We start from the raw sequence: 11,903 nt of genomic DNA on the forward strand, positions 1-11,903 counted from the left end.
GTAATATATATATATACATAATTAATTACCTTTAGGCCTGGCTGCGGTCTGAAGTTCTATACCAGACCACTAATATATACATAATTAATTACCTTTAGGCCTGGCTGCGGTCTGAAGTTCTATACCAGACCACTAATATATACATAATTAATTACCTTTAGGCCTGGCTGCGGTCTGAAGTTCTATACCAGACCACTAATATATACATAATTAATTACCTTTAAGCCTCGCTGCTGTCTGAAGTTCTATACCAGGACCCCTTTTGGGTTACTTCTCTTCCATTACATTCCACAAATCTTGACTGTTTTCTTACGCCCACATTCCGATACAAATATTGTTCTTGACGGAATCTTAAGAACACGCTGATACAACATTTTAAAACTGAGAAGTAATTTAAACACAAGAGATTATTTCGGTTTCTTTCCAGATGTGTAAGCACCAGGTCACTCAATGTTCTGATACAAGTGCATCCACGCAGCTATAAACGGGTGGAAAGTCACAAGAAGAGAAACGTGTGGAAAGACGGAATCATACAGTTAATTCATTTGTTTCCCACTGTTTAATAATTCCCTACAAACAAGTGTAACATATATTGTTGATTTTGTCGTTTCATTGACATTCTAGGTGGTCAAAACTCCTTTTCTTCCTCATAAAAATCCTTCCAACAGATCCTCATATGTGTATCTGGGCAACCGCCATGGTGTATCCCTAATCAATACTACGCTCCCTCTGATTTCTCACTACGACAAGGAGAAAGATGCACGAGGTTACCAAGTTGCTCGCAGTCTTACTGCCTTACAGTCGACAACACCCGGATCGCTTGCTCTGCCATCTAGTGATAAGCTTTCGTGATGAATTGTTTATTTATTTTCCAAGATGAAAAACTAACCATTTTATGTACAATGTTAATTGCATAGTTATAACTGGCGCATTCAGCTGTAAGTCCACGGACTTACAACGCTAAAATCTAGAGTTCGACTTTCCGTGTTGGACTACCCAAAAACACATTCCGACGTAGTAATCGCTTAGCTAAACAAAAGCTTTAGCCTATAGAGGGCGTTTCGCCATGTGCTCGTGTTACGATTACAATAGATTCCAATCAGACACAAACGTCGTCCATTTATATATGTAATCCAGAAACATGCAGTTTCCAGTAAAATCTGCTCGACCTAGTTTTATTTGACCCAATACGATCTCTCGACCTTCCTTACACAATCCTCAGCATTAATTCGTTATTTTGACCTGCGCGCGTGTCCTCGACCTGAAAAGTTTCTCTACGTGTTTTTTTTTTTTTTTCCTCACACTCTACTTATATGATTTCAAGAATAAATAACTATTAACTTATCATTATGAATTATTCAGTACAAAAGCCGCTTGAAATACATATGATGGCCAGTCACTATTCGATTCACTACGTTGCCGAATTACACCGGCTTCGTGCCATTCCATCTCTTATTAATACTCCCTCCACGAGGGAAAATTTTGAATAACAAGAGTAGGCTTCTTATTGATGACGTATTAGTAGTATTTCCCGACACTGTTATAACTCGGCGACTAAGTGGTCTTTATTTTTTGTAATCCCCTGGATTATTTCACTTTGATCAGAAACATTTTGTGTATATAAAAAAAAAATCGTTTCGTCATCCTTACATGTCAAATAGTCAGGAATCATTTATTTTTATTCTTATCTGAAACCATCCGCTGTAGTATCGTAACTTTCTCGCAAGCTTGGCCTTGTTTCGTTACTTAAATTTAAATAATTTTCAAATGTCTAGTTTCGTTTGGTCATTTTATATTACTTAATACACCTAACAAAAAGGAGTCATTTCGTTACTAACACACACACACGCTTGGCTTTTGTAGGCTAAAACTATTTTAGAAACATTGTTGGATTACTTTTGCACACTATTTTAATATTCCCAAATATTCTTTATAGTAATGTCTTTTTTTTCTTCCTTATTTTTACTGTTCTGGTGTGTAGAAGAGAGAATTGATTTCCACAAGTCATAAATATAGTGTTCCAATTTTGGCCTCCGCATTTTATTCTCTAAACACAGCTAGATGGCAGTCGTTATCACCCAAGAAACCAATAACATCTCAAATGATTAAACGATACACAGTGTAGAAAAAAAATGGATCTTAATATCGTCTGTTTGATTATATTTTTCTTGAAAACAATTAAAGGAGAATTTTTTATAACAGACATCTGTCACAACAAGATTTTTGTGCGAGTCCTCTATCAGTCCTAGGGTTGCTGCTTTTTTAAGCACATTTTTCTAAGCCTTTTTTGCACCAGTTTGCTTACGAGTCCATGACACTTTTGTTACAAGATCCCTAACAAAACATTAACAAGAAAAATGGAACCAAAAATACCAACAAAGTTACAATTACTACACAAGTTTCCTGGGTATTTTACGTATAAAAATTAGTGCTTTCAGTGTTGTGACAGACAAAACAGAAAAGTACCCAATATGTGGGCCCTGCTGGTTGTAAATGGTATGTAAACAAGTACAGTGTTGTGACTACTTGTTTACATACCATTAACTACCAGCAGGGCCCACATATTGGGTACTTTTATGTTTTGTCTGATACAATACTGTACTTGTTTACGTACCATTAACTACCAGCAGGGCCCACATATTGGATACTTTCATGTTTTGTCTGATACAATACTGTACTTGTTTACGTACCATTCACTACCAGCAGGGCCACATATTGGGTACTTTTATGTTTTGTCTTAGCATTGTGACAGACAAAACATGAAAGTACCAAATATGTGGGCCCTGCTGGTAGTTAATGGTACATAAATAAGTACAGTGTTGTGACAGACAAAACATAAAAGTACCCAATATGTGGGCCCTGCTGGTAGTTAATGGTACGTTAACACATTGATAGTTTCAAGATATGTTACAGCCTCCAGTAGCTTAACAGAACAAGTTATTTTTAATTACTTTCAATATTAATTTATTTACCTTTAGAAAAAAAAAGTTTACTTTAGGTAGGTTTAGTTATGACCAGTACCACAGATCCATAATAGAAACATACAGGAGTTGTTGTTGTTTTTTACATTACACAATAAAACAGAAACATAAAAATAATCAACTTTTCTTTTATTTCAGAAAGAAATGGCCATTACACCTAACAGCTTTATTTCACAGTAACTCTAGGAGCAGCTTGACGAGCACCCATGTCCTAGAAAAGATAAAAAGCATTTTTAACACCCGAGAGAGAAAATGTTTATAACTTGAATAATCTGGTGATTTTTCTCACAAACTGTTGATCCAATGTCAATGTTAAAAATATTTGTTCCACAGTCTTATTCTGGACTGTTGGAAATGTAAATCTTAAGCTCTGAGCATCAACATTTCTGAGTATAGTATTTGCCATTTAGGCCTAAAGCTAAAACATTAGGTTTAACTTAAATGTAACTAAAAGTATCAAATTATGTTCTTTTATATTCCATTCACTAATATAGTTTTCCTAAGACCACAAAATACATGAAAATCTGTTTACAATGTGTAATTTTTTAAAACCTTTTTTTTAGTAAACCTAATAATGAAATGAAGTATTGGCACATTTGAAGTACAACTAAATAACAAACGAAACATCACATAAATTATTAATAAAGGTTTTCAATAGTATTAATTATTAAGTAATATGAATTTCATGATTACACTGACTCGCGATATTGAATAAACTTCACAGCTGAACAATATTACATAACCTTTTAACTTCACCTATGCGGCAACTAAAACTCTAAGCCTGGTCTTTCTGGTAGTTTCTCAATAAAGAAAGTGTACCTGGTGTGTGCATTTTGAGACAATACTGTACAGGCAAACCGTTAACCATAATTCACTGGTTGCTCTTTTTTCAACCAACATAAACATTTAATAAGTATTTTTATGAAACATGTAATCCAATAAAATTCTCTGTACTTTCCAGATACGTTTACTTTGTTGTAACTAAGATGTTAAATGCTAACACTAAGTTACTAACTGAGATTACAACTTCAAGAAGAATCATGAGGGCAGTTAAAGGTTTACAAAAGTGTAATTAAAACACAACATCTTGTTTTATTAGTTCCTCATCTCCACTTTAGTAGTTACTTAAGATAAACATTCCAGTTGAATTTCACGTTTCCTACAAACAAGCTTAGTTAGGACTAATGTTTTCTCTCCAACAGCAAAGCTGTCGAGTTTAAGCCCTAGTTAAGACTGAGTGTCAATGTTAAAAATATTTGTTCCACAGTCTTATTCTGAACTGTTGGAAATTTAAATCTTAAGCTCTGAGCATCAACATTTCTGAGTATAGTATTTGCCATTTAGGCCTAAAGCTAAAACATTAGGTTTAAACATTGCTTAGCAAATCTGAAAAAAAAATGACCAACATTTTGGATCGCACATCAGCCACATTCAACTCCTCTGATCTAAACAATCCTTACACTCTTATTGTAATTAAAATAATTAATTCTTAAGTAAGAAGAAACAGACTTGCACTACACTCTTGGAATTTACAAGCTACCCGACCACTTTATTTTACACGAACTACAACTGAACGATTAAAAGAAAACATTCAATACTCACTCCTAGGGGCGGCCTAAATCTTGGAGGTGGTGTGCGATCCTTACGTGCCTCCCTGGATCTGTTCCTCACAATTTTGGAGTGAATTGCACAAGAGACGCAATAGTGAAGTTTAGCATACAGCTTTGGTAGAGCATATGCTGAAAAATAAGTTCAACAATAACAACACTTAGAAAATGATGTACACTGCTGTAAGCAGAGTGTATATGATGCACACAGCTGTAAGCACAGTGTACATAGGATTTGTAGACAAATTTTATCTCTTAACGAAGACTTACATTTGATAACTAAGTAGTTAATTTCACATTAGTTTCTTAAAAGAAATTAACAACTAAGTAGATGTAGGTGTTCCCCGGTGTTGATAAATTGAATAATACACTCAGTGGACTGACCCCAGTAACATGTGTATGGCCTGCTACAATAAATGCAGTTAACATAAATGTTTATCTTGGCGTATTGTTGGACAGAACCAGCCTTCATCTATTACAAACTTGTATACTGTTTAACAGAAATTACTTTGTCCATGGTAGAAAGGCTTAATTACGAAGCACTTCAAAGTGTTGACATTCATTCCAGACTAGGTATATGGTAAGAAAATTTGGCTGTCTGTACTCTATCTACAGCAGGGAACCGAACACCGGATTTTAGCTATGTAAGTCCGTAACTTACCATTGACCCACCAATCAGCACCGGCAAAAGTATCAAAAAGCAGGGAGGTACAAGCCACGGAAAATACTGTTACTAGTATACTCTCAAAATAAAAGTTAACTTTTTGTTTTTATAAATATTAGTGTATTAAATAGATGTAGAAAACACCGTATACATAGTAAGTCAAATATTTTTAATACAATATTGCTCAAAAGTGTTCGTATAGATCTTTGTTCCTGAATTTGTATAATAAGAATTATTTTGCATGTTCACTTAGTATATGGATTTAGGACTCGCCGAAATCTCTCTCAAGCTAACCAAATGTTCACTTAGTATGTGGATTTAGGACAAGCCAAAATCTCTCTCAAGTTAACCAAATGTTCACTTAGTATATGGATTTAGGACTAGCCAAAATCTCTCTCAAGCTAACCAAATGTTCACTTAGTATGTGGATTTAGGACTAGCCAAAATCTCTCTCAAGCTAACCAAATGTTCACTTAGTATGTGGATTTAGGACTAGCCAAAATCTCTCTCAAGCTAACCAAATGTTCACTTAGTATGTGGATTTAGGACTAGCCAAAATCTCTTTCAAGTTAACCAAATGTTCACTTAGTATATGGATTTAGGACTAGCCAAAATCTCTCTCAAGTTAACCAAATGTTCAATTAGTATATGGATTTAGGACTAGCCAAAATCTCTCTCAAGCTAACCAAATGTTCACTTAGTATATGGATTTAGGACTAGCCAGAATCTCTCTCAAGCTAACCAAATGTTCACTTAGTATATGGATTTAGGACTAGCCAGAATCTCACTCAAGCTAACCAAGTGTTCACTTAGTATGTGGATTTAGGACTAGCCAAAATCTCTCTCAAGTCAACCAAATGTTCACTTAGTATATGGATTTAGGACTAGCCAAAATCTCTCTCAAGTTAACCAAATGTTCACTTAGTATATGGATTTAGGACTAGCCAGACTCTCTCTCAAGCTAACCAAACCTTGTGAAATGTTACTGGGATTTGTGCCAAAAATATCAACAAGAGAAAGTGACCAACTGACCAATCAATACATTCTAATCATTAACTATTAAGATAATGGCATACAAAAGTCAATAAAAGCCCTGGGGCAAGAATATTTTGCCCCATCTCTACAGCCCAACACTACTGTTATACAAGTAAAAAAAAAATATATATATACATTCAACCATAAGAAATAAAATAAATGAATTTTTTTTTGTGAAACACCTACCCCCCCCCCATTAATGTTATACTGTATGCTCAAGTCCCCCTTCCCACATTTTATGATGTACTTTTTCTAAGTACCAGTGACCTTTTAACAATGAACTATGCCCCACAACCTTCAAAAATTAATCAGGTCTAATATGTCCACAAGGTTTGGGGGAAGATTTTTCTATGTACCAGTGGCCTCTCGCTCTTCAAAAGCTAAACATGTCTAGAACTTTGTATGTAGTAATTGTTGTACAAGTTTGTGATGGGTGGACAAACGAACAGAGGTAAACCATGTTTACGCTCTAGATGTCGACTCTTAAGAGACCTCAAAGTTTGTCATGCTGGTTCCTTCTTAGTTGGACCTTCCAAAAGTTTCAACTGTGTATCCGGAAATCTTTTGAGTCTCAGATTTGTTCATTTTGTGTACCTTACAAGTGGGTCCTTTTACACCATCAGATGGGCCTCTGGGCATAGAAAGTACTTTACATGACTCTAGAACTGGGCAATTAGAAGAACTTGATAACTGATTAATCATTAGGCTAAATAATCAATTAAATTCAATTTACTTATTATTTTAATGACAATTGGAATAATCATAAAATTATTGGAAACTAATGTTAATTAATTTATCATTTTCATGACATAAGTAGATTTAATTGTAATTGCTATATATATCCATTAATTTAAAAGACAATAATCAAGGTAATTATCCAGCTCTATATATATCTCACAAGCAGACCTTTTATGAGTTGATTCAGGCAACTACCCCACTTATATGTTTGCCACTTAAGTAAAAACAGTACATTAAATTTCTTATGTTAATCACTAGGTAAATTTTTTTAGTTCTGATCTATGTAGGTAGCTTGCTTTAGTCAGAAGTTAATTATAATACCCGTAATGCTGAAATTGGTACAAAAAGTTTCATATTTTCCAAGAACTTTACTAAAAGAGACAGAGAGAGAATCAAGAAAAAAATAATATTCTATGTGAGAAATACGGAGAGTTTTGAATGATCCTAGTACTAATACGTCCAATCACAGACTACCTCCAGGAAAAACTGTGTAATTTCAGACTGGACACTTCTCTACCAGTTTCACAAAACAATGAAAACACTTGTGTAGCATACAAATCACAGACTACCTTCACGTAAAACTGTGTAATTTCAGACTGGACACTTCTCTACCAGTTTCACAAAACAATGAAAACACTTGTGTAGCATACAAATCACAGACTACCTTCACGTAAAACTGTGTAATTTCAGACTGGACACTTCTCTACCAGTTTCACAAAACAATGAAAACACTTGTGTAGCATACAAAAATACATTTTTGTTAACGTGTAGAATGAAAACAGACGGATACTGCAATGTGCATATTACTATGCTTAGCTAAGCTTTTGCTAGAAAAAAAAATATTAATATTCAATACTAACCGGTAGCAAGTGGTAGAAGAACATTCTAATAAGTTAGCGAACTTACCTTTCATGAGGCGTTTAAATCCATTATCTTGTCCATATTATGCAATATTTTATATTATATAAAAATGTGAAAATTTTTTTTAATTAGTCTGTAGTTGAGAAAGTTGGAAGTGAACTGTATGTTCACCGAAATAAATTACTTGTTTCCTATTGGTTTGTATCAAATAAGAATACCATTTCTGATGGTCTTAGTGAAACATGAAAAAAAAACGGTTTTTACGGGTTCCGAGTTATTTTAACTTTTAGTTAGTTATATAAACAGGGCTGTTGTTTGGTTTCCACTTAGACATAACAATATTTTGAGTATACATCTGGATCTTTAACTTAATGACCATTACGGGTCCCGAGTTATTTTAACTTTTAGTTAGTTATATAAACAAGGCTGTTGTTTGGTTTCCACTTAGACATAACAATATTTTGAGTATACAACTGGATCTGTAACTTAGTGACCATTACGGATCCCGAGTTATTTTAACTTTTAGTTAGTTATATAAACAAGGGCTGTTGTTTGGTTTCCACTTAGACATAACAATATTTTGAGTATACAACTAGATCTGTAACTTAGTGACCGTGGATAATTCAGTCTAGTTACTTGTTCGGATTGTTAATCAAGCATCAAAAGCAAGCTTTAAATCAGAATCACTCGTCATTCTTGTTACTGAAAATCAAACTGTAATTATTTCATTAATATAGTCAAAAACAGTAAAACCTGCTACGTCTCAAAGAAAAACTACAGAAGCAAATATATATATAAACCTACACAATAAACCATAAAGGATTACTTGAAGTAATAAAAACATTCTGAAACTTCTATAACCATTTGCTTCTTAAATCAAAGTAGAGTTGAGCAATTACTGAAATTTGTTAATTAATCATCAGACTCATTAATCTGTTATATTCAACTAATTGTTCTCACACAAAACTTGGATTGCTGGAATAATCAAAAAGTCATTTTCTTTGTTGATTATTTTCTTGACATCAAATGATTTAATCATAATTTTGATTATTTTTTGCAACACTGATATAATCAAAGGTCCCAGATATTCAATTCATCAAATTAACTGCCCAGCTCTAATTGAAATATTAGCATAAGTATGGAACAGAATTGAGGGAAAAATAAAACAGACAATTGTATGTTTCACAAAAACTTAAATTTATAAACAACCTGATGATGGGTCGTTAATAAATGAAGTTTTTGTGAAACGTAAAATTGTCTTTGTTTATCCATCAACTCTGTAATAATGGAGTTTCACCAAGTACTAATGGTTTCATGTACCAATTATACAAATGTAGTAAATATGTCACAGTTAACTTACTATCATATACACTAGCATCAGTAATATCTCTCACTGCTGCAGCTTCAACTATGTTTCTAATCACAAACTTTTTAATGGCCTTGTCTTTTGGGACACACCGTGCACAGTTAGTACATCTTACGGGCTTCACGTGCCCACGGCCATGCTTGCTTCTTCCGTTATTACGTCTTTTGGAAGTCTAAAAAAAATTTCATAAACATACTTAATTATTCTGTTCTTACATAATACAATTCACCTTTAACCACTACATTATACAAATACATCAGTGTAGTATAAAACTTACTGCATCACCAAGATCTGGTAAAACTAACAAGTGAATTAACCACTACATTATACAAATACATCAGTGTAGTATAAAACTTACTGCATCACCAAGATCTGGTAAAACTAACAAGTGTCTTAACCACTACATTATACAAATACATCAGTGTAGTATAAAACTTACTGCATCACCAAGATCTGGTAAAACTAACAAGTGTCTTAACCACTACATTATACAAATACATCAGTGTAGTATAAAACTTACCGCATCACCAAGATCTGGTAAAACTAACAAGTGTCTTATCAGCTTTTACATACAGGGATTTGCAGTAAGAAATCTAACGTCACTGTGAAAACAATTAGTAACTTATGGGTAGTTTTATATCGCACTGATAACCAAGGTAAATGCTATACGTTAACAATACACATTCCCATTCTAACTCAAATGTTCCTTCTAATTTTTTCAATCCATGTGCAGAATGTATTCTTTCATGTTCACCAGTATCAAGGCAATGTGCAGATGTGTGCTACCATTTTTTTTTTTTTATTTGGGGTGGGTGTTTTTAGACCATCAACCCTATTGTATTATTAGGTCGCTTTGCAGTTGGTTATTTGGGCTTTAGGCCTATCAACTGCCAGGGTCATTAAGGCCATCAACACGTTGAGACTCCTCACTATTATTGAGGATGTGCATGGCACTTGAGTGATTGTTGTGAAGTCATTTATAAATGTGGACTGTCATACCACTTCTTACAATATTCATTTCATTAACAGATAGCCAATCTTAGAACCATTACCAATGCACAGCTGACATTAACTTCTACAAAAACGTCATTTTAATGAAACATTAGAATTTTTCATCATTACACTAAACGTCCTTTGTACACAAAGGTCTTATATTAGTTATAAACAATACTTTTAATTGACAAAACATAACAGTGCAACGTATCTATGTAACAGACTTAACATTTAATACATAACATACTGTTTGCAAACTCCACTTAAAGTGTAAGTGTTTGGCATTCTTTGACTGTATTAGCATATCATGTTTAAAGAATACTAAATATGTTTACAATTACAGAACCCTTACGTACTATATCACAATTAATAGTTACAATTATTAATGGTGTAACATTTCACTTTCAATCCAACAACTTGTATAATTAACTTAATTAACCGTTACATATATATACTATAGTGCCATCAATCTCCCAACAATTAACGAAATTACTAGAAGTGGATGTTCGCTCAATTAAGTGCAGATTAATGCTACTACTAGTATTGATTTCCAAATACTACCAAAATGTTCAAGTACTTAAGTATACACATTTTGTTCTAGTAATCCTTCCCATACCATTGAAAGTACCAACTGAAGAATGACAATAAGAAATTCGGTGTTTTTAACAAAGTTTGAACGACACGACAATTGGATTGAGCCTAGCCACGTGTTTCATTCCACACAGACATATTTAGTTAAACCTAAAATTGAAATGGAATGAGGTGTTAGTACATTGTCCTGAGGTTGAAATGTTTAACGTGGATTGACGAAATATAAAAAATACGAATTCAACTTAAATTTATACTGAAACAAAAGTTATGCGTCGAAATATTATATTTTTACATTAACAAATAATACATTTATAAACTTAACTTATGAAGGACTCATCACTTCCAACAAATTCTTACCATAATTGTTCGTGTCCACCATGAAAGAGGAAAGTGTTTGATGTGTTCACCACTAAGCAAATAAAAAGTAGTTCGGCTGTCACATAAATTCTAAGCTAAAAAGAAAATAAAACAAATATGTACAGCAAAATATATAAAAAATTACTTATACTTTTATAATGTATACAGACAGCTCAACTTATTTTCGCGAATTTAAAAACAACATCAAAACTAGCTTTGAACTTTTTGTTTACTCGCAGAAAAGAAAAGCTTAATTGTAGTACACAAATTTCAATAAGGAACCGTTTACAAATTGCACTGATATAGTAATTAACCTTTCTGTATCTATTTACATATGCTTTTACGCGAGTAGAAAAGGCGATTTGAGATGACAATGCGTTATTTTTTTCTCGTATTGTCGGTATTGATGTAGGTTATAAAAATAGTTTATTCAAATAAATTTTTTCTAAGATGAAAATATTTATCAATTAGTGAGAAATTTAAAAAAAAAATTAATATAAAATAATAACAATGCATAAGAGCTAATTTGCTCTTTTACATGGGGATTTTTTAAACTAATTTAAAGTTTGATGACGAGGAACCCACATTGAGACTAATAATGGTTGGAGACGGCTTGAATGGGTAATGAAGAAAAACTTTAATATAAGTTTAACATAACAGCAAATGTACAACGTTTTGTCATCACCAGGTATGAGAACGTGTCTGAAACA

The 11,903-nt window shown here is 33.2% G+C and overlaps 2 protein-coding genes across 3 annotated transcripts in view; both read right to left on the reverse strand.

Moving 5' to 3' along the window:
- LOC106470479 overlaps nt 1-688 on the reverse strand; it is a 12,114-nt gene extending 11,426 nt beyond the window's left edge. Inside the window, exon 1 of the mRNA XM_013931038.2 lies at nt 219-688. The gene's annotated coding sequence lies outside the window, so the exon portion shown is untranslated. The remainder of the gene's footprint in view (nt 1-218) is intronic.
- Nucleotides 689-3,089: 2,401 nt separating this feature from the next.
- Nucleotides 3,090-11,293, reverse strand: LOC106470478 (40S ribosomal protein S26-like). Of its 2 annotated transcripts, none has more exons than XM_013931036.2 (4): nt 11,194-11,293; nt 9,247-9,424; nt 4,584-4,720; nt 3,090-3,192 (listed from the first exon to the last, which is right to left on the reverse strand). In XM_013931036.2, exons 1-4 carry the CDS (start codon nt 11,194-11,196, stop codon nt 3,148-3,150), a joined length of 363 nt encoding a protein of 120 aa, XP_013786490.1. In that variant the 5' UTR covers nt 11,197-11,293; the 3' UTR covers nt 3,090-3,147. The 2 variants fall into 2 exon arrangements, with proteins under 2 accessions (XP_013786490.1, XP_022254797.1); XM_022399089.1 differs by lacking the exon at nt 11,194-11,293 and adding an exon at nt 10,862-10,884.
- Between the last annotated feature and the right edge of the window lie 610 nt (nt 11,294-11,903).

This window comes from Limulus polyphemus, unplaced genomic scaffold (assembly GCF_000517525.1).
Source record: "Limulus polyphemus unplaced genomic scaffold, Limulus_polyphemus-2.1.2 Scaffold4029, whole genome shotgun sequence".
Classification (NCBI taxonomy): Eukaryota; Metazoa; Arthropoda; class Merostomata; order Xiphosura; family Limulidae; genus Limulus; species Limulus polyphemus.